This window comes from Humulus lupulus, chromosome 8 (assembly GCF_963169125.1).
Source record: "Humulus lupulus chromosome 8, drHumLupu1.1, whole genome shotgun sequence".
NCBI classification, from domain to species: Eukaryota; Viridiplantae; Streptophyta; class Magnoliopsida; order Rosales; family Cannabaceae; genus Humulus; species Humulus lupulus.
In genome coordinates this window covers 95,275,691-95,300,767 of record NC_084800.1, presented here as the reverse complement: position 1 = coordinate 95,300,767, position 25,077 = coordinate 95,275,691, and the positions used below count along the sequence as shown (strand labels likewise).

The following is a 25,077-nucleotide window of genomic DNA, read 5'->3' as shown; positions in this document are numbered from 1 at the left end:
TCAAAATTAAACACAGCATTGAAATCTCCCACGACCAACCAAGGCTTTTTCATAACATGAATAGAAGATAGACCCCTCCACATATCCAATCTCTCAACCATAGTGTTAAAACCATAAACAAAAGTGACCACAATATCCATCTGTAAGCTTGTAAATCGAACCAAACAGTGAATAAATTGTTGTTGTTCCAACAAGACCTAAACCTTGATAAAAGATTTCTTCCAAAGTATCAATAATCTGCCTTCTGTGACATTACTACTGTAGTGTTCCCAGCCAAAGAACAGTTTAGTCATCATATCATCAACTTTATCCTTCTTCAATTTATTCTCTAATAAAGCACAAATACCCACTTTATTTATCTTTAAGAGACTCAGAATAGCATGTTGTTTGTCTCTCTTATTCATACCCCTTACATTCCAACTAAGAATATTTGAGCAATCCATCAGACTTTGAGTTATTTAAGTGCCCACTTTTCTCTCCTTTTCCCTGTTCTTGAAGAACCTTGAAAGCATTCTGTTTGTTGTCCAACTTAGATCCCACAGACTTGCCTCTACCTTTTGAGTTCCCAACTTTCTTAGGAATTTCCCAATTCTCTTTATTGGCCTGATTAGGTGATAATATATGATCTTGTGAAAGTCCCTTTTCTTTAGCTGCCCCTCGAACATCTATCACTGACTCATCATGCTTCTCTTCCACTACTTTAACAGCCACATGAATGCCAGATGATTCACCTGAACTAGCATCAGCAACTGCACCCTTAGGAACAGAATTGGCATGTTCCTATTCAGTCGCACTCTTTTTTACCCAACCCTTAGAGCCATTTTTCTTGCAATCAGCCAAATTATGACCAAATCCTTTGCAATTATTGCATTTTATGGGGAGCCATTCATATTCAACAAACTTTTCTTGAACCTGTCCACTCTCATTCACAAAATATATGATAAACGGAGGGTCATCAGTTATCTCCATTTCAACCAGAACTCTAGCATATCTGATCATAGACCTATCCTTTGTAAACTTGTCTACCATAATTGGCTTCCCAATTATACTAACTAAGGCACTTAGACATTTTTTGCCCCAATATTGAAGACCTAAATTAGGTAGTCTGATCCAAAGAGGTACAGAGCGGACTAACCTTATAGTGTCTAGATCTTGAGTCCAAGGTCGCACAATAACTGGCTTCTTGTCGAATTGCACAATGCCATTCTCCAGAACAAAATCTCTAGTAGCCTCATCATTGAATTTGACAATGGTGAGTCCCATATTCATCCTCACAACACGTTCAATACCCAGGTGTCCCCAAATTCATTTCACAAAGCCTTCAAACACAACAAATGGGGGGTTGGCTCCCATTACCATACATATCACTGCAGAACTCCAATTCTGAGCCTGTTCTGTAACCTCAGCCATATCAATTTGAGCAACTTTCTTCCCATTTTTCAGAATCGGCTCCTCATAATGAAGCTTGGCCGCCTCATTGATAAGAAGCTTATCCCTAAGATTCGCCCAATGAGTTTGAGCTGAAGCTTGAAAATCATCCTTCTCTGAATCCGCAGCCCTATTCTTTTCCAACACTTCTTCCTCCAGGTGAATTGGACCACCATCACAAACAAGGCTCAAAGTTTCCTCCGATAATGGGTTCTTCATCAGCTTCTTACCTTCAGACATTTTCATAAGTAGATCTTCCTCTGAATGTAGGCTATGTACTTGATCCTTCGTTGAAGATTCCGACATGAGCGTGGATTGAAGGGGCTCCTCATTCCTTGATCTTGATGCAAGCTTTCTAGTAACCTTCTTCTTCTTCATCGGGGAGAGAAGAAAGGATTCTACACACGCCTCTTTTTTCCCAAATTTCACACCTTCATTATATGAAATATTATTATAATAATGATATTTTATAATATTTGAATTTATATAAATAAAATTAATACATATCTATTTTTAGTTAGTTTTATATGTATATTCCATTAAATATTTAGAATATTCCGTTAAAGTTAACAAAACAAACCGTTAAAATCAAGAATTTCTGTTATCTACATACTTTTTATATGGAAGAGATGTAGCTTGCTTATTGTAGAATTCATAGAATTAATCTAAGCTAATAATTGAAGAAATTAGCAGCACTTTTGTTATGTTTCTTTCTTCCTACATATATTATATAACTAAATACAAATAATGTGCAATGCACGCTTTCTTAATTTTATTTATAGAATTTATTAATTATTTTTATTATAAATTTATATGTTGTTATATAAATTTTAAATAAATAAATAATATTATACATAAAAGAATAACATAAACATATTAAATAAAAAATTAAACCAAAACATTGTTTATGATTAAAAAAATGGATTATATCATTTTGGACCATGTGTTTTGTCTCATTACCTGTTTGGACCCTCTGTTTTGATAAATTACTTTTTGAACTATGTGTTTTGTAAAATGATTCAAATATACCCATAAATCCAATTTTGAATAGAGTTTTTTTAAACTAAAATTACAAATAATTCATCAAACTAATAATAATATATCATAATTACAAAAGTTCTACTATTCTGCCTAACAATATATCATAATAATATTTTATAACATTTAAATTTATATTAGTATAATTATTAAATATCTTGTTTTGTATTATATATTATTATAATAATATTTTATAACATTTGAATTTGAATTTATATTAATATAATTAATAAATATTTATTTTTAAGTTATATTCTGTTATATATTTATAATATTCCGTTAAAGTTAACAAAACAAATTGTTAAAATCAAGAATTTTCGTTATCTACACACTTTTTATATAGAAGAGATATACATATTTATATAAATACTAGATACAAACAACGTTCAAATACACACTTGTTTAGTTTTATTTATAGAATTAATTAATTATTTTTATTAAATTTGTATCATTGTCATATCAATTTAAAATAAATAAATAATATTATATATAAAAGAAGAACATAAACATATTAATTTTGTGCATTAATATATTTTGTTTTATTGTGCGTTTTTAATCAAAACATTGTTTATGATTTAAAAATATATATATAATATAATATAATAAGCTTTTTAAACACAAATGATAATTTTTTTAATAAAAATTAAGATTATGTATAATATATTATTATTATAATGATATTTTATAATATTTAAATTTGTATTAATACAAGTATTAAATATTAGTCTTGTATTAAATATTATTATAATGATAATATTTTATAATATTTGAATTCATTAAAAAAATTAGAATTATATATTATTATCATTATAATAGTTTATAACATTTAAATTTATATTAATATAATGATTAAATATTTAGTATTGTATTATATATTATTATAATAATGATATTTTATAATATTTGAATTTAAATTTATATTAATATAATTTGTTGACGCCATTTTTCGTCAACTTAAAATGTAGAGCAATTAAACAATAGGAACTATGACGCAGATGAATAATATGGTAGAACAACAAGAGTTTTACGTGGTTCATCAGTTAATTCTGCCTAGTCCATGAGTCTATTTTATTTAGACTTGGAGTTTTATGGAAATCCTTCAGAGATGAATTCTCCAGAGTTTCTCTCAAGATATCAAAAGATCCGTCCTCTACAAATGTTCATGACCTCTTTATTTATAAAGAGTTCTCAGAGTTCATTCCCACATATTTCGGGAAGATACTTCTGCTTATTAATTAAAATAAAGATATTAAATACTGTAACTCTTATATACAAGGAAACGTCCCCTGAACACTAGGAAATGGGTAACAGACTTGTTAATATCCCTTTAATGTTGGGATGTTACAACAATAAATATCTTTAAACGTACGGAACGCGTTACATCAGATGACTCATCAAATCTTCGAGGTCAGCAACCAGCATCATGTTAGTCAAGGTTTACGGATAAGTTACGAACTAGCTGCCTTATTCCAAGACCAGCTTGGAGTAGATAAATACCATCGAGGCTGTTACATTTCGAGCTTGTACTCTTTAAGCTCGGGCTACTTGATTCGAAGACACCCGACAACGGATGTATCCTGATGCTATGTTCTTTCGAGGTTACATGTCTTCGAGGTTGCCGTCTTGCTTCAAGGGTTTGACATCTGGACCATGAACATGCGTTTTATATATCTCGAGATCACACTTGACGAATCCAACTTTCGAGGTCACAATCTCAGGTCTCGAAATCTGGGTGTAACATTTTTCCCCCTCAAAAGTATTAGTTCGAGTCCTACGAGAAGGAAACTTTTGAACTACTTCCTTCGGGAACCGTTCCATCAACATACTCGAGTATGGACACACGTCAGCTGGGTATTGCTCACTCAATGTACTTGAGTACCTTGGAAACATGCCCACGTCTATCACCTCATAGCTTCCTAGCCACCTGATATGATACGGAATCTGGCCAATGGCCCAGATTAATCCAACCCTTTGTATTACCGCGGGCCTATAAATAAGCCCCCAGTCGTCTTCTTCCTGTTTTATTTTCACGTTCATCAGAGAGAAAAAGGAAAGAAAAAAAAAACAGAAACCTCTTTGCCCACTTCTTGCATGTTCTCCAAGCCGAGAAGACAAATCCACGTTGGACTTTTTGACTCAGTGAGATCGCACTTGCAACCGCTCATACAATCGTCCATTTCTCTGTTTCCATCGATCACATTGTGTAAGTTTTTTGTTCATGGCTTCTTTGCATTATTTTTTTTTCATGTATGTTTATGCTTCTGTTGCACCGTGGGCACTAGAATTCTTTTTGGTCCATATATTAGTTTAATGCACTAGGATGCTTCAACTGATAGATATTAGACTCAAACCCAATTTCTGTGTAAAAAGGCTCAAATATGGTTCCTTTTTTGAGTTTTTAAATTTCAGAGAACATATCTTGCACACCAAGATATCAGGTACAAAATCAAGGTTTTTTAAAAGAATGTGCGATTCCCAAAAATATCACCTTTTTAATAACCGCCACCTTTTTTCCTTGATATTTCAGGATTTCCCATAACATGTCCACCTTCTTTCCTTTCGGTGGAATACACACTCTGAGATTGGCCTCATCCTTTGGATCGAGCTTGCCTTGTAGCCTCGATCATTCGAGCTTAGGTATTATTTATCTCATTATTTCTTGTTCGCTTGGCCCTCACCCTTTTGCTTTCTTGTTAAATGACGCAGAATTCGAGAAAGTGGTGGGGGTCAAAGCTCGCGATTCCTTACTCACCAGTTTCTCCGAGCTCGAAGTCTCCTTTTACTCGGAACCAGCGTTTAATTCAGGAGCACGAACTGAGGCGTGAGCAAGAGGACACTTGAGACCACTTCTGACGTCAGATAGACGAGATCAAAGAAGGGAAAAGGAAAAGACTAAGGGTCGCCCTTTATCCAGATCCGAACACCGAGCCTAGACCGATTCTTCTTGACCCTACACTCAAAGTAACAATCGCCTTCAAGCCGGGTGATCTTCAATTCTCGCTGATGGGGGAACCTTCTACCTCGCAGTCGAGGAGAGAAATTCTTCGAGGCCGAGCATTATTGGAGCTCGGTTACATCGCTAGGTCAGATAACTGATATTCTGGCCTTTCATGGCATAGGACTATCGGGCTCGCTGAGGTGTCGAGCTCCGACCTCCCATGAGTGGAGTTGCCGCGCTCCAAGAGATGGAAATCCTGACAGCAAGCTGAGATACGTAGCTTGGAGCCAGGAACATATGAAGGTAGGGGTAGTACTGCCCTTGAAGTATTTTTTCAAAGACTTCACGGACTTCGTTGGGCTAGCTCCCTTCCAGCTCAACACCAATTCTTACAGGGTTTTGTCTGCCCTTAGGTCGATTTACCACAAGCTGAAGTGGAAAGGACCTTCGCCTGAAGAGATCTTATATATCTTTTGCTTGAAAAGCAATCCCTCCCGAGCTCGGGGAGGAGATGGCTTCTACTACCTCTCGAGCTATCCCAAGGAGAAGAAGATGTTTGAGGATCTTCCCAACCATCCTCCTGATTTCAAGAAGGCCTTCTTCTGGACAGATGGCATAGCTCCATCCAGATACTACTCATTCAGACGGATTCGTAAGTATCTCAACTTCTCTCTTTTTTGTGCTCGAATTTTGTTTAGGCTCGTGCTTAGCTGAAATGTGTTCAATCTTCCAGCCAATTACCACCGCCCTACTCCCACCAAGGAGATGAGAGAGCACAGAGAGACTCTGCTCCAACTCCCCTACGGCAGGAGGTCCCTCTCCTATCTCCTACATGAAGGCAAGCTCTGGGCATGTGGTATCTTGGGGGAGGATCAGTCTACATCTGACTAGTCCAATAATAAGTACGACCAGTGGGAGCTCGTGCCTCTGTCGACCGGCAACCTTCCCCCAAGGAAAGATGCGAGGTATCCATCTCCAACTCAACGTCATAGGAGTCTGCAATCGGGGAATGAGGCCAACGATGAGGCCTCGAGCTCGGGCTCGGATGAACAAGGTACAGTCATCCTTAGCTCGAATTTGTGGTCTCCTTCACTACTAAAACATAAACCCGATAGATTAATATTGTGCGAGGACGATAGGAACCATTTCTATGTATGGTCTTGGGTAGATGAGAGGGTACATAGGTTCGATAGCTGGCTCGGGAAATACGACACCATGTATAGCCTGAACGAGGTATGGGACGGAATAGCCATCCAATATGGGAGTAACGACTATAGGGACCTTTCGAGGTTGACATCCACCTATAGGGAAGGTACTCCCCTCGCCTCTTCTGAAGATGGGGGAATTTCGTGGTCGCCGAGCACAAGCTCGGGGGAGAGTTCCAGTTAGGTTTCTCTCCACTTGTCTTTTTATCCCTTGTCTGTCTACATCATGTTAATTTTTTTTTTTGGGATAACTCATAATGTGGTGTAAATGTGCAGGCGAGATGGACTCCGACCTTGACAACATTCTGGTCAGTGGTGGAGCCAATAGGAGTAAGCGCCCGAGGGGGTCGCGAAAAACAGACCGACCTGCTAAGGTCCTTAAGAGGACCGAGAAAACACCACCTCCCCCAGCTCTAGATGCTCCAAGCATAGCTTTGAGTCCACCTGCTTAGGTTGAGACTCCCTCCTCGACCTTGCCTCGTGTTCCTCCTGCACTCCAGGTCAATCCCACAGCTGACCCACCTCTGAAGAAACCCTCGTCCTCAAAGACACCATTGCTTTTGATTTCTACTCATGTTTATGAGTATGTGATCGACAACGCAGCTGGACCCCACTGGGCTATGCTAGGCTCGGACGTTCTGTCTCGGGTGGGTTAGAGTTTTGGCAACTTCGACGCTCCTCACTGACAGTTTCTGAACAATTCCCAGGACTGCAACACTCTTTACGAGAAGAGCATCGAGCTCCATGCTGCGGTAACCTTTCTTCTCTCGCTATTAGCTGTATTTACACTTGGTCCATATGCTAATTTGATTACTTTGTATGCCAGACTCTTGCTGTCTCTGCTCAGCTTAATTATAAGTTGAACAACGAGGTCCATTCGAGCATGTCTCTTGCTCAGGAGGCGAAGGATCTTCAGCTCAAACTGAGTGATGAGCTTAAGGTAACAAAAGCAAAGGTGGAGACAGGAGCTGAGGAGCTAAAGGACAAGACCTCTGAGCTTGAAAAGCTGAATGCCCGGCTCGCGGAGCTTGAGAAGGAGAATGCTCGGGTCAAGGAGATCAATGCCAAGCTTGAAGAAGAGAAGGCCGTCACTTTCGAGATCATGGAGAGTGAAAAGGCTCGTCTTCTTGAAGTCCTCGGGTAGCTCCCCGAGGTTATGAGGTCGAAACTATTGTTTTGAAAGATACTCCAGCCTCGATCTCGACTCAACGCGAAGTGGGTTATGCTCCAACTTACTGTCGATTAGTTTTAGCTGGTTTGTTCCAAACCTATTAAGGTCGTGTTTGGTTTGTAATCCATATACTTATATTTCTATCTTTTGATAATTTGATTATGTTCAAACTTTCTTATCTCGCGCATTTGGTTACGTCCAAACACTTGTATGTTTTTTATAGTTTGGTTATATCCAAACACTTGTATATTTTTCGTATATGCTATTTTATTTTTTCAAGATGATGGTATATATACCACTAATGCCCCCTTAATATCCTATGAATGTGACCATAGGTTATTCAATTAAGAGAGGTTGCAAAAAATACGGCATATTAAAACGAACTCAAACTTTATTTGAAAAATCCAAAAATAGAAAAACAGTACAGATAAACAAGCATGGTTATATGCGACATCCTTCCTACACTATTGATAGTAAGGTCGTAGGTGTTCGACATTCCATGCTCGTGGTACCAGACTTCCATCCAATCTTGCCAACTTGTACACACCAGGTCGGATGACTGATTCTATCTGATAAGGTCCTTCCTAATTTGGCCCGAGCACGCCAGCTACTGGATCCCGTGTTGCCAAGAATACATGCCTCAGCACCAAATCTCCTACTCCGAATTTTCTATCTCGAACTCTTTTGTTGAAGTACCAGGTAGCTCATCGTTGGTATGCAACATTTTTTAATCGAGCTTCATTCCTTCTTTCTTCGATCAGGTCTAGAGCTTCTTCGAGCTGAGAGTGGTTCGAGGTTTGGTCATAAGCGAGGGCTCAAATTGTGAGAATTTTGACCTCGATTGGCAACATAGCCTCGCAACCGTACGCCAGAGAAAATGGGGTATGTCCTGTTGATGTACGGGCCGTGTTTCTATATGCCCATAGAACTTGGGGCAATTCTTCGGGCCATCTTCCTTTAGCTTCTTCCAACTTTTTCTTTAGCAAACTCTTTAGGGTCTTATTTACAGCTTCGACCTGGCCATTCGCCTGGGGATGGGCCATCGATGAAAAGCTCTTTATTATCCCATTTTTTTCACAAATTTTGGTAAATAGATCGCTGTCGAATTGAGTACCGTTATCGGCACAATCTTCCTTGGCATCCCATATTGGCATATGATGTTTATCACTATGAAGTCAAGGACTTTCTTCGAGGTTATTGTTGCCAATGGTTCGGCTTCAGTCCACTTCGTGAAGTAATCTACGGTGACTACTGCGTATTTTACTCCGCCCTTGCCAGTCGGCAGTGAGCCTATGAGGTCGATTCCCCAGACCGCAAATGGCCACGGGGAGGTCATCATATTTAGCTCGGATGGTGGAGCTTGAGGAATTGTGGCGAACCGTTGGCACTTATCACACCTCTTGACGTAGTCGAACAAATCTGTTTCGATGGTAGGCCAGAAGTATCCCTAGCGTATAATCTTCTTGGATAGGCTATGCCCCCCAGTATGGTCTCCACAGAACCCTTCATGAATTTCCTCTAGGATTTTCTTAGCCTCGGGTGGGGTCACACATCGGAGTAGCGGCATGGAATATCCTCTTCTATATAGCTTTCCATCTATAATGGTATACCTAGGGACCTGATACATCAGTTTTCGAGCCTTGGTCCGTTCTTCCGGGAGAATGCCAGTCTCAAGGTATTCAACTATTGGAGTCATCCAGGTTGGATCGGAATTGATCATGCACACATCCTCCTAATCAGGCTCGTTAATACTGGGCATTGCGAGATGCTCGATTGGCACGACATTCAGTTCGTCAGTCTCGGTAAAGGTAGCAAGCTTGGCTAAGGCGTTCGCATTCGAGTTCTGTTCTCGGGAGACCTGTTCTATCGCATAGAACTTGAAATGCTCCAGTGCTGATTTTGCCTTTTCTAAATATACCGCCATTCTCGTACCACGAGCCTGATACTCTCCTAAAATTTGGTTAACCACCAGCTGGGAGTCACTGTAGCAATGTATCGCTTTGGCTTTGAGCTCCTTGGCTATACGAAGTCCTGCCAGTAGAGCCTCGTATTCGGCTTCGTTATTCGATGCGTCGAAGTCAAATCTCAAGGCAGAGTGAAATCGGCTTCCTGCTGGGGTGATCAAAATTACTCATTCTCCCGATCCATTTGTTGGGGTTTTATGCCCTAATTAAAACCCAAATTCTTTGTAATCTCATTTTATTATCAATAAAAGAATAGAAATCATTTTTTGACTTGGTCAATCACTTTGCTCACATGTTTTATTTTCATGGTTATTTGTTTAATATAAACTTCTATTAATTCTCGAGCATATAACTAATCTTATTTATAGTGACGTAATCACAGTGGAATATAAATATGATTATATTTTCAAAATAAGTTAGTCCTAAGATTAGTCAGTGCCCAGGATTTACACTGACTTGCCAATCTACGATATGATCTCCTTACACATTATAGTGTTATGTTCTTTCTAGATCATTAGCAGGGTAGATAAGATCGGATGTATTTGTTACATCGGACATGACCGATATTGACAGTTGATAAGATAAGTAAACATACCGTTATTATCTATTCTAGTCATATCATATAGCTGACCATAGGTCAATTCAATCTCAATTCTGAGTGGTTAGTATTCTAACTGATTGTATTATTTGAGTTCTTTGACTTGTTCGTTACCAGCTTACCCTACGGACTAGCCCATACTTACATCTTGGGAACTCGGTAGTATAATTGAGTGGGAGTGTTAATCATAGATATGAACATCTATAGCTTCTGATGAAGAAGTGAAACGATGGTTTCCTTTTAGTTTGGTTCAATGTGTTAAATGATAGAGATCTCATTTCAGTAATTAAATTAGTTTACTGAAATATCATTTACAAGGAACTAAGTGTTTTAAGGATAAAATACAATGAGGGGTAAAACGGTGTTTTAGTCCTATCTCATTGTAGACTGTCTATAGAGGATTGAGTGATAATTATGGTTGTAACAATGGATAATTAATAGCGTATCTATATTTGTTATAGAGTGTTCTATGGATTCAGGAGTGCAATTCCAAGTCTATAGTGGAGTCACGAGGAATTAATAAGTTAGTAAATTTATTTGTTAGATTTATGATAACTTATTGGAGCTTGATTTCATAGGCCCATGGTCCCCATTGTACCTTGGATAAAATCATCTAGATAGTCTCAATTAATTGATTTAATCATCAATTAGAATTATCAAAGTTGACCAGGTCAATTTTGGATAGTTTCACAGAGTTGTGTAATTTTGAGAATAAAAGAGAAATTATGGCAGATTTATTAATTAAGATAAATTGGTATCTAAATTAATAAATAAGTTTAAATCAAGGTTCAAATTATAAATAATTAATTTGATAAAGGATTTAAATAATTATTTAATTAATTAAATCATAGAAAATAATACATGCCTTGATTGTAAGTCCAATGAACTTATAATCAAATGGGAAATTTCACGGGCCTATAGCCCATGATAATTTTGACCTAGGACTTCAAAATGGCTATTATTTTATTGATTTTTTAATTAAATTAAATGGCTTAATTGAATCTATAAAAGGAGTGCTTAGAGAGAAGTCAAAACAGAAGTTTGAGAAGTCACAAGTCATATTTTATGATAGTTTTATATTCTCTCTAAACACAAGTCCTTTTCTAAGCCACTTTGTTATTTTCTTTTATTCTCTCTATATCTATCTCATGTGTTGAGAATTTCCCACACTAGTCTAGGTGGTTCTAAGGATACATTGGAAGATTGTGAAGAAAATAGAAGATTGGTTTAGTTTCTTGATAATACTCTGCGACAGAAAGGATACAAGAGTTAGAGAAACCGAAGGAAGGACTCTTAATTCCGCTGCGTATACTGTAAGTATTCTATTCTTTGTTTCTCTTTGAATTCAATTTTAGAAACATGTTTTAGGCTATCTCGAATTAATTTGTTTAATATTAGATATACATGAAAATAAATAAAGATCATGTATAAGCTAATCCAACACCATTTTCATTAGAAGACCCGTCATCATAAAGTTTCCACAGCTCGCGGGTCAGGGTTGGCCATGCCAGTGCACTCCCCTATGAAGTCTGCCAAGGCCTGTCCTCTTATGGTCGTCCTTGGATGATAAGTGATCTCGAATTGTCTGAGTTCAATGGCCCATTTGAGCAGTCGACCTGAGGCTTCTGGCTTGGACAAGACTTGTCTCAGTGGTTGATCGGTAAGTACATGGATGGGGTGTGCCTGAAAATAGGGTCGGAGCTTTCGAGATGAGTGAATTAGGCTGAGAGCTAACTTCTCCATCAAGGGATATCTCGATTCTGCCCCCAGTAACCTTTTACTGACATAATACACAGGCCTTTGCACCTTTTCTTCTTCCCGCACGAGTACCGTGCTTATGGCGTGCTCGGTCGTAGCAAGGTACAGGTGCAGAACTTCTCCCGTAATGGGTTTTGACAAGATGGGGGGTTCTGCGAGGTGTTTCTTGAGTTCTTGAAAAGCCAACTCGCATTTCTCTGTCCACTCAAATTTCTTGCCTCCCCTCAAAAGGTTGAAAAATGGAAGACAACGGTCCATAGATTTCGAGATAAACCTACTTAGTGCCGCCATCCTGCCTGTCAAACTTTGGACATCCTTATGCTTTCGAGGTGAGGGCATATCAATCAAAGCCGGGATTTTTTCTGGATTAGCTTCTATTCCTCGAGCATTTATAATGACGCCCAGGAATTTTCCTTAAGATACTCCGAAAGAGCACTTCTGAGGGTTAAGTTTCATGTTATATCTTCGTAACATGGCGAAGCATTCTTCGTTAAGTTGAGATTTACCTAACATGTTGTCAACATAAACTTCCATGTTATTACCTATTTGTTCGGAGAACATCATGTTCACGAGTCCCTGGTAAGTGGCTCCAACATTTTTGAGCCCGAATGGCATGACGTTATAACAATATAACCCTTTGTCTGTTATGAAGCTCGTATGCTCTTGGTTAGGGGCATGCATGGCAATCTGGTTATATCTAGAATAGGCATCCATGAATGACATGAGTCCATGTCCTGCCGTGGCATCCACGAGCTGGTCGATCCGAGGTAAAGGGAAGCAGTCCTTAGGACAGGCCTTGTTGAGGTCCGAGTAGTCAATACAGGTCCGCCATGTCCCGTTAGGCTTTGGGACTAGTACCGGGTTGGCTACCCAATCGGGGTAAAAAGCATCCCTGATGAATCAGTTTGCTTTTAATCTGTCAACTTCCTCTTTAAGGGCCTTCTTCCTATTGTCATTCAGTAGTCTTCGCTTTTGCTGCTTCGGCGGGAAGATTTTTTTGATATTCAACGCGTGACTCACCATATTTGGACTTATCCCTATCATGTCCGAATGTGACCATGCGAAGACATTCGGGTTCTTCTTCAAAAAAAAAAAATTAATTGTTATTTGGTTTCTTCGGGGGGTCTGCTTCTTCGAGCCTGATTTCTTCGAGCTTTTCCAATGGTTTGAGATCAGCTCTTTCCTCTATTCTTGGATCGATTTCTTCATCTATCTCAAATACTGTCCCGTCTTTTTTCTGAATAATGACGAGTGCTTGTGCGCTCGTTTGCTTCTTTCCTCTTATGGAAATGCTATAGCATTCCCTTCTGGCTAATTGGTGTCCCTTCAATGTCTCGATGCAACTAGAAGTCGGGAACTTGATGACCAAGTGCCTTACAGACGAGACTGCCCCCAGCCCTACTAGGGCGGGTCTCCCGAGCAGCACGTTGTAGGCCGATGGCAGGTCCACTACTACGAACTCCATCATCTTGGTTGTTAAGACTGGGTAGTCTCCTAAGGTCACGGGGATTTCAATGGACCCCATACAAGCAATTCCTTCTCTTGAAAAACCGTACAACGTCGTTGCACAAGCTTTTAGGTCACGAAGCGTGAGTCCCATCTTTTCTAAGGTGGCCTTATAGAGAATGTTCACTGAGCTCCCATTATCAATAAGAACTCGGTGAACCCTCTTGTTCGCGAGCTGAAGAGTGATGACTAGTGGGTTGTTGTGAGGAAATTGAACATGGGACGCATCGTCCTCAGTAAAGGTTATAGGCTGAGATTCAACCTTTTGGTACTTTGGAGCTCTGGGTTCGGGTTCATAAGGGGACCCGTCCCCAGTTTTCAGCTCGTTCACATATCGCTTTTGGGCGTTCTTGCCCGATCCTGCGAGGTGAGGTCCGCCCGAGATGGTTACCACATCTTCTCCATCAATCGGAGGGGGTCTCTCTTCTTCCCTAGCCCGGGAATTGTTGTTTTGGGCATGCGGCAGTGCAGTTGTCCTCTGGTTGGTAGAAGCCTGATTATTTTTCTGGTTCCTGACATACTGCCTAAAGTATCCTCTCGAGATTAGACCTTCGATCTCGTCCTTCAGTTGCCTGCACTCATCAGTAATGCCCAGTATCTCTGTGAAATCGACAGTATTTACTGGAGTCTCTCTTGGAATTTTGGTTTCTCATGGGGTTTGGACTCCTAAAAGGGACCTAGTTTTCATTAGCCAGGCAAATATTCTCCCGAGACTCATTGAGCTCGGTGTACACCTTGTACACAGAGAAATACCTTTCCCCTTTCTTCTTCTTTCCCCCTTCCACCTCGGGGTTACTTCCTTCATTCTTCTTTCTTTTGGAAGGGTTTTTTGCAAGGGGTTTCGAGGCTGATGGGTCCGCCGAGGTCGAGGCAGAGTTTACGTTTGTCGTTGTAGTTATGGGCTGAGAGGTCATATTCAGTGTTGACATCGCCTCTTCTACATTGACAAACCTCTGAGCTCATGTATTAAACTCGGTTATTGACCTCACAGGCTTCCTCTGCATATCTTCCCAGAGGGGACTTCCCGGCATTACCCCAGCTCGGATGGCCATTAAATGACCGCTGTAGTCTACATCCCGAGCTCAGGCGACTTCCAGATTGAATCTTGTAAGGTAGCTTTTCAGCGTTTCATTTGGTTGTTGCCGGACATTGGTCAGGGCCGATGCTTCGGGCCTTATCCCGATCATGGCTCTAAATTGCTTCTTGAAATCTTTTGACAACTGATCCCAAGAAGTGATTGAATGCCTTTTATGTTTTTCGAACCAGTTTTTCGCTGGTGCTGTAAGCAATGCTGGAACAACATGCATCTAAGCTCGTAACCCACATTACTTGCTCTCATTATAGTGTTAAATGTACTTAAATGACTGTACGGGTCAGATTTCCCTTCAAAAGGTGGGACATGAGGAATCCAAAACCCTTAAGGAAACGGAGTGTTGGAAATGTGGGGAGCGAATGGTTCGAGCTCCTCATCAGAATCTTAGTCCCGATTCTGATCTCGCTTATTCTGTAAGAGCCTAAATGCTCTTTCCAATTGATCAATTCTTTCCTGAACTGGATCCACAGGGGGTCTCGCTTGAAATTGGTTATCATTGATCATAATTCCAAGTTCGCGCTTTCGCATGGGATCCTTGAGTCCATTTAGGCGATCTCTCAGGTTTGGGTTCGAGGGATTACCACTACCCCGATTTTGATTCAGGTGTTCCCGCAGGTCGGGGTGGTTCCTTTGGTTCCCAGTATTTCTGCGTCCTTGATCATACATACTGACTGATCTGGTGTCCCCTGAGTCGTCGCTGGCGAGGCTCGTTGCATGATTGTTTCAAGATGGATTCCTTTCAGGCTGCCTCGTCTCTACAGTGTGAGACTGAGACATTTGGCTTCTTGCAGGCTGGGCGCCTCACCGTTCTCTAGTAGTTTCTCCATTCCCCTGCTTCCGTCCAGCTCGCCTTTCCCTATCACCCTGAGTCGGTTGTGTGTTTCTCCGAGGCGGTGAGGGATATCTTATTGGCAATGGAGGGAACCGTATGGGTGGTCTGGATGGTCCCAAGTTCGCCTGTGCCAGCTCGGTAACATTCTGTGTGTTACCAGGATTCTGAGTCCGAGCCTCTGCAGGGGCTCGGTTATTCCCAGTTTCAACTGGTAACTCAGCAGTTGAGTTAACCGGAGCTCTAGCCTGGGTGTTTCTTCGGGGCCTCGAGGGAGCAGGCTGTTTTGCCAGTGGCGGAGGTTGCTCCGTTCTTCTTGTGGCAGCATTTTTGCGAGGTTGCCCACGAGGCCTGCGGGGAGGAACATGAACGTCCCACGGAGGTGGGGCCTGGACCTCAGGCGGAGGTTGGGGCTGAGCCGCCTGTGCCTCCGCAGCTAATCTAGCTAGCTCCTCGTTACGTTTCTTGGCCTCAGCTAACTGCTTTCTTAACTGTCGATTTTCGAGTTCTACTATGGGGACATACCACTCGGGATTATAGTACATGTCCTCGTCGTCCCTGGGAGCCGGTGGTGCCGGAGGTCCTTGAGAATCGGAGGACTCACTTCTCTCTTCTGGTTCTGGATTCGTCATCGGCTGTTTCCCAAGGCGGCATGGATAGTTTTCTTCAGGAATATTCGGATCATTTGCGATCATAGCTAATCAGGGATTGTACTGCTTAAGGCTCTCAATGAAAGCACCAAACTGTTGACGCCATTTTTCGTCAACTTAAAATGTAGAGCAATTAAACAATATGAACTATGGCGCAGATGAATAATATGGTAGAACAACAAGAGTTTTACGTGGTTCAGCAGTTAAATCTGCCTAGTCCACAAGTCTATTTTATTTAGACTTGGAGTTTTCTGGAAATCCTTCAGAGATGAATTCTCTAGAGTTTCTCTCAAGATATCAGAAGATCCGTCGTCTACAAATGTTCATGACCTCTCTATTTATAGAGAGTTCTCAGAGTTCATTCCCACATATTTCGGAAAGATACTTCTGCTTATTAATTAAAATAAAGATATTAAATACTGTAACTCTTATATACAAGGAAACCTCCCCTGAAGACCAGGAAACGGGTAACAGACTTGTTAATATCCCTTTAATGTTGGGATGTTACAACAATAAATATCTTTTAACGTACGGAACTCGTTACATCAGATGACTCATCAAATCTTTGAGGTTAGCAACCAGCATCATGTCAGTCAAGGTTTACGGATAAGTTACGAACTAGCCGCCTTATTCCAAGACCAGCTCGGAGCAGATAAATACCATCGAGGCTGTTACATTTCGAGCTTGTACTCTTTAAGCTCGGGCTACTTGATCCAAAGACACCCGACAACGGATGTATCCTGATGCTATGTTCTTTCGAGGTTACATGTCTTCAAGGTTGCCGTCTTGCTTCAAGGGTTTGACATCTGGACCACGAACATGCGTTTTATATATCTCGAGCTTACACTTGACGAATCCAACTTTCGAGGTAACAATCTTAGGTCTCAAAATCTGGGTGTATCATAATTAATAAATATCTATTTTTTTGTTAGTTTTACATTTACGTTAAGTTAAATAATTAAATATTTAGAATATTATGTTAAGGTTAATAATGTTATCTGCATTATGTGTCGTCTTGTATTAATGAGAAGTTGGTATCGTAGACTAGCTAGTCCCCGTGTTATCAAAGCCAGTCTAATTCAAACGATCACATTATTCTATTAAAATTATTAAAATAAATATAAAAAACCGAACGGTCTTCGCAGGGAATCTAATCGTGGCAACTCATAAACCAAACAAAATGCTCTAATAATTAATGTATATAGTTATTTTTTTCTTCTAGATATACCATTATTAGTTTATAAGACAAGATCGATACTGTACTATATATTAATATATACATTTATAACTATAATAAGAGCGGCGCACCTTCACATAATATGTGTCCAACATATTTTAATTTAATTTAATTTAATTAAAATATATAAACTCAATATTTACATGAACCAATAACAGTTTATGCCACATTTGATATTGGTGCGCTTTAGCATTTCTGAACTAATAATGATCAGTTTACACCTGCCATGTATTTCTAACATGAAAACTCTCGTGTATATATATATATAAGCCTGTATATTATCGCTTCTGGAAAAGAAAACCATTTTCTCTTTATTTATTCATCATTCTCTTTTTCATTGGCACAATAAGTTAGCATGATAGAATGTCACACTACGTACAAGGACATAAATAAATAAAAAAGCTACCTAATATTATTAATTGGCATTGATCGTTACATTAAACTCAGCATTTAGTTATAGTATTTTAATATTAATAATAGTATGTTAAAATATTGTGTCTAAAAAAATTGATCAAAACTATTGCTAATATATTTGTATTCATATTTATATATATATAATGATAAAGCTGTTATAACTAAAATTAATAAAAATTATAATTAATTACATTTTTTTGTGAAGCCATATTTTATTTAGTTATAATATAATCAAAGATAATGCTTGTCTTAGTCACAAATGTTGAGTTTTGTAATGACTTTTGCATTAATATCCAAACAATGTCATTTACCATGATAGTGGCATCAATTAGCTTTAGTTGATTATGCACATATGATATATATATATATATATATATATGTATAGGCCTGTGTTAAAATGATCTAGCTAGAAACGAACAAAAAGAAACATGTTCATTTATCACTGTCAAGAAAGTTCTGTACCATGATCATATAAGAAATTATCTTTAAGCTCGGAAATTTATAATAATAGAGAGAAAGAAGACAAATAGGAACACTCACACACAAGAAATTAATGAAGTCCTGACATCCATTATATAATTTGTTTAATGAATTGGATTATTAAAATCGAAACCAATTCCAATATGGGGAGATTAATTGTACTTAGAATTTGTAGGATTTTAAGAAAACCAACAAATAAAGTCTCTTTCTCTTGCATTTGATGGATGCCCATCACATGATTCCATGCTTCTTTCCCATCTTCCAAAATAGAACACCTTTCTTCCATTGTAGATATGTTTGGTTCCCCCACCCACATTCATTTATTATTCTATATATATATACATGTTATTGTAGGATATAAATATAATTCTATATGCATGCTTTTTCTTTTTTTTTTTTTCATAAAACAACATCCAATAGAAAGCATAAATACATAGATGTGATTTTCATTTAGATATTTGTAAATAGCATAATATATATTAGAGCACTTACGAATATGAAACAGAATATGATTACTCCATTTAGATTCTCTAACTTTTTGTCCTTGTTGAAAGCTAGGTATTACAAGAAATCCAAACCGCTTTGAAACAATATCACAATCTTCCAAGTTATTCTCTAAAACAACTTAGTGTTTATGTGAGTAAGTCTCAATATATGAGAAAAGAATTCCTAGAGAGAAAACTAAGAGAGGGAGGGCGGTTAGGTATAGAATATTAGGAGTGAATTTTTACTTTGTCAAATTCATCTTTTGACCTAATGCATTCTCTAATACTAGTATATATATAGATAATTAGCTATATAAAATAAGTTTTAGTTTATCATTTTATTTTAATTATTTAATAATTATAATTAATTAAATACTTGTCAAAATTAACCAATTATAATTTTGATATTTATTTACTTCATTATATTAATATTAATACAAATTTACCAATATTAACAAAATTATCTTAATTGGCTATAATACTCTATTTTTGAGACTTTGCAATAAAATCCCCAATGTTTCGTCTATTTCTTTTCTCACAAAATATTAATAAATAATTTAATATTATTTATTTCCATTGACCTAGTTAATATGATATTTTTATAATTAATAATTAAATTAATTATTTAAGACTTCTATGTTCATTTTGATAAGAGATGATATGTGGACTATGGATCCATGAACTCAAGCTCTAATAAGTCACCGTGAGTTTATTTATAACAAATAATCGCATTACCTTATTGGCTCCTCATGACTCCACTATAGACTCAAAATTCCATTCTTGAATTCATATAGACGTGCTTTACACCAAATGTAAATACAACTAATGAGACGCGTGCAAATTACGTTTTACCACTCATTGGTATTTTATCCTTAACTCCAACTAAGTTCATTGTAAATGATATTTCCGTAAACTTAATTACAGAAATGAGTACTTTATCATTTAACACCTGAACCAAGCTATGGGGAAATCATCGTTTCACTTCTTAAACAAAAGCTATAGACTTCATGTCTATGATAAATACTCACACTCAATTATACTACCAAATCTCTAATGGTAAGTATGAGCTAGTCCGTAGGGTAAGCTGGTAACGAATAAATAAAAGACTTGAATAATACAATTAGCAGAATATTAATCACTCAGAATTAAGATTGAATTGACCTATGATCAACGTTGTGATATTATTAGATTAGATAATAACGATACTTACTTATCTTATCAATAATCAATATCGGTCTAGTCCAATATAACAAAATACACCAGATCTTATATGTTCTTGATAGGATATCACACCAAATGTATGTAAGTAGATCTTATCGTAGAATATTAAATCATTAAAAAATTAGTGTACTAATTTAATCTTAGGACAAAATACTTTTGAATATATAATTACAATTATAATCCACTATGATTGAGTTACTATAATTGTAACTATACATATGTTCAGGATTTTATAAACATTTGAATCAATAATAATTAATCATGTAACAAAACATGTAAACAATGCAATTTGATTAAACAAAATAATTTTATTACTTTATTGATAATAAATAAATTACATAAAAAATATAGTGTTAAGGGCATAAAACCCAATACATATATAATATAAAATTCAATTCAATATAGATAAAACCAGCTTTTAAAATATTTATGTATATATGTAGCTATAAAACCGCAACTCAAAACCTAGCTAGAGAGATGTGCTAGATTTAAGAAATGGGGTCAATTGTTCTGATTCAAAACCCCAAGTGTAAAGAAGAACCTTATCGCTGCTTACTAAGTTTGGTTCTCGTGTGACCTCGTAAAATTTAAATTAATGTAATTAACAATAAGAAAAAAACAGACATCTTCAGTCTTGGCCATCTTACCAAGGAGAAACATATATATGAGAGCTCCAACGCCAGCATTAAATGAACTTCGTTCGTAGCTATATGAAGATTCACTTCGCATTGAATGCATAATGCATATGGTTTTTCTTTTCTTTTTGATACGCTATATGATAATTACAATGTGAATTATATATACTAGATTTGTTTAGTTTTATTTAAAAAATTATTAAATATATTTATTAAATTTTTATGATTGTCATATAAATTTTAAATAAATAAACAATATTATATCTCTTCTATATAATAGGTCTGTCGATAACGAATTTTTTTTGTTTTAATGGTTTTTTTATTTTTTTTTAATGTTAACGGAATATTCTTATATTTAACATAATATTTTTATATTTAACAGTAGTTTATAAACACTTAAACTTAAATAAAATAAAATAAAAAATTAAAATAGAATATTTTTGAGATACTTTACAATGATAATTATTTAAAATTAATAAATAATTAAACAAATTATAATAAGATATTTTAAAGATATTTTACAATGATAATTATTTAAAAATAATAAATAATTAAACAAATTAAAATATGATATTTTTGAGATACTTTACAACGATAATTATTTAAAAATAATAAAATCATACTTTTTATAACTTAAATAAAATTTAATTAAACTTAAACTTACTTATTAGAATAATATCATATTAAACATATAATATAATCTACTGTTAATTAGCAACAAATTGCTTTTTTAAAAAAAAACTACCAAGAAACTTAAATTTGAAATCGATGTATAATATTTACTATTACATTAAACATATAATATATAATCTCTTGTTGTCACTCCCAAAATAAAAAAACTAGAACAAACATAAACTTAAACAAAATAAATAAATTATTTAATTAAAATAAGATATTTATTTTAAATTTATATGACATTAATATAAATTTATTAAAAATAATTAATAAATTTTATAAATAAAACTAAACAAACATGCATATTGCACGTTGCTTGTATCTAGTATATATAAAAGAATGACATAAACATATTAAAAGAAAAATTAAACTTAAACATTGTTTATGGTTTTTTAAAAAAAAAAAAATGATGGTATTTTAGATCATAAACTACACTATTTAATGTATAAAACATTCATGATATTACTCAAATCTATAACAACGCCCTATTTTATTCTCTTTGTAAAAATGTCACTCAGTTTATATCTATTAGAAAAGTACCATTATTGAGAAAAGTTCAGGGAGGCCCTGTCAAAAGATGTAATTTGGGCCCAATTGTTTAAAATAAAATGTAGTGACTTTATGCATTTTAAAAAAATAAAGATGAAGTCCCATTGTAGCATAATTAAAAAAAAAACATAAACCATAAAATAAAAGTCTACCAACATTCTTGGCTTTTTTATTAGCTAGATCCTTTAATCGCTCATGGATGCCCCGCGGCATATACATACTTTGGAACTCCCCATATCACAGTGTGTGCCAAGAAGAAACCCAATTGTCTACCTTAAAAGATGAAAGTAAGGGAGGTGAGCTAAATGCCTAATAAGGAAATACAAATAAAATACAACAATTACAAATAAACACATTACAGTCTACTTCATAACGTAAGCTCATAACAAAACTTATCAGATCATACTCATATCATAGCCATGCACTTTATCTGAAAAAAAAAATATTATCATAATAAATAAAGCAAGCAAGTTCTAGGAGACAACCGTTAAAGAATAAACCAGTAAATCCCCTTCTATGAGGTAAACATGAAATCTGGTCCTCGAATAACGTCGGTGCGTCTGTCCTATGAGTTACGTCATATCCTTAGTAACTTATTTGTTGTGCTGCGTTCAGCACGCTAACAACCTATTACTTTTCAAACAACATACAAGCAGCTCTTCTCATTACATAATAGCTCATTCATCTCATAACATAATAGCTTATACTTCTCATAACCTAATTCATAGAAATTATAGCTAACCTCCTTGCCTCAAGTCCAAGCAATTTAAATAGCAGGATGCTTCACAGTGAGCCTAAAATCACAATCCAAACATTTGTCTCAATATCAAGTAAGATTATGCATGCCCAACAAACATACCCCACATGTGGATGGGCCATGCACTTGTGGCACATGTTACATCACAAAATCATACATAAAATCATTGAAGAATAACTCTCAACCTTACTATTGTAATCTTAACGAATGCCAAACAACAAACGTTTACTTAATTAAAAGAAGTATTTTGAATGTAAAACTAAGCTTGCATGTGACATGCGTACATGGGAAATGTTCTTAAAATGCGCGTAGAAGTTGGTAGATTTTAGTCCCTTAAATCCTTAAAAATCGCGTAATATTTTATTAAACAACAATATTTTACCAACTTGATTTATATCGCAAAGCTATATTATAATTGTACTCAAAATATAACTAAAAGAATTATTTTACTTTAGATGTCATTTTCAAAATATTAATCCCATTTATTTTTCTTGAATAAAATAATCACAGAAGTATAATACATTTTTCTATTTCTTTTCTCACAAAAAATAATTAATTAACGAAATTAATTATTACTAAATAATTAATCATAATTATTTCAGATAAATTTTTTTTGGTGCTATTATGACCTGAAAAAACTAACACCAATTTTGCATAATTAAAACCATTCATAACACTTAAAAGGTCTCAGAATGCGGAAAAAAAAATACTTTTACCGTAGTGTATGCACACACTAAAAACATTTACACAAAAACATTACAAGTGTTATGGTAAACCCAACATAGTTTAAGCAAAATCAAAAGACTTAGTTTGAAAGTGCAGACTTCCCAAAGGTCAGGCCACATGTACGCTTTCGCAAGCAAACTCTGACTCTCACTACATCAGCTTTTCCTTGCCCTTACCTACAACATAAACAACTAGGTAAGCGAAAATACTTAGTAAGTCAATTAACAACATAAAGTAAAAACACATAATAGGAATCAATGACCTATAGTCATTGTCCACACAATACAAAACTTATCACACTTATTGTTTCAGATAAATACGGATCCTAATAAAACAATTTCAAGAACGCCTAAGCGTCCTAGCGGCATCGCTTGCCTTTAACAGAAGTCGGACACAAAATCTTGCAAATAATCCAGACTAAAGCAGAAGCAGGAAATACTGTCTAATAACAGAACTAACCCCAGAAGCCAAATCGGGAGTTGCCAAGTATCCCTAAGCATCACAACTCAAATCACAGTGGAGACTCAAGTCCCAACACTGATATCTAGTTTTAAAATCCCTCTTGAGGGTAACCATCAGTTACCTAGGGAATTTATACTTTTTTCAAACAAAGAACTTGGGTTGGTGAATCCACATTGACTCATGTAGACCTCTAGGTTTACCTGACTACTTACCACCTGGCCAAATGTCACGGTAGCTAACCGGAATAATAAAACAACGTATTGCAATGGATCATAAGCACCCCTAGGATCGTTCAGACTCCTAGGTTACCTGGTCTGCTTATCTCTTGACCAATTCTCATGGCCGCAAACTGTATTAAAATAACACATAATAATGGAGCATAAGCACCCACATGATCATTCAGACTCCTAGGTTACATGACTACTTACCTCAAGGTCTTGGGCATAACCCAGACCACCGATATACAACATCTCTTATGTACACTATAAGAAATTTGACCTTTACCTACCAATATTAATTGTAGGTAAAGATGTCGTATTGGTAGCTAAATTCTTTTACCTACATATTTTGACTAATGTATTGGTAGGTAATAGTTAGTCAAGAAAGATACCATTGCCTACGATTGACATATCGGTAGGTAAAACTCACTTGGACCCAACAGATGACTTGGACTTGTTTGATGTGGCATCTTCTGTTGCAACTGACGTGGCTATCCTTGTGGAAATTTTTTAGTGGAACACGTGACACACATTTGTTGGACCAGTTGGAACTTAATGATTGGGTTACTTATCCCATTTTTATTGATTATGTGGCTCTAAATGATTGGTCTACATGGTATGATGTGGTATACTTATTTTTACCTACATTTATTTATTGGTAAATAAATATTTTTAGATGGGTAATTTTAATTATATATTTAAATTTAATTTAATATATATAATAAATAATAAATAAAAGTAACTAATTTTAAAAATATTGAACATTTTTCTCAAATAAATTATTTAACATTAATAATAAAATAAACAAACATATATTGTAAAATATTCATTGCTTATTAAAGATGAGTGTTAAACTAATTACATTTCAAAAAAATATCAACAAGTCTATTACAAGTGACTACAAACTCAATAATATCATTTTCTTGATATTATTCACTTTGAGACTCCATTTTCTCTAAATTGAACTTGTGAATGTCGATGATGGCTTTGTGAGGTGGACACCGACAATGGCTGGAGGTGGGGTTCGAGTTGGCAACGAT

The 25,077-nt window shown here is 36.3% G+C and overlaps 1 protein-coding gene across 1 annotated transcript; it reads right to left on the bottom strand.

Moving 5' to 3' along the window:
- Positions 1 to 420: 420 nt before the first annotated feature.
- LOC133795830 (uncharacterized) lies at positions 421 to 1,263 on the bottom strand. The gene is made up of 2 exons (XM_062233285.1): positions 805 to 1,263; positions 421 to 756 (listed from the first exon to the last, which is right to left on the bottom strand). Exons 1-2 carry the CDS (start codon positions 1,261 to 1,263, stop codon positions 421 to 423), a joined length of 795 nt encoding a protein of 264 aa, XP_062089269.1.
- Between the last annotated feature and the right edge of the window lie 23,814 nt (positions 1,264 to 25,077).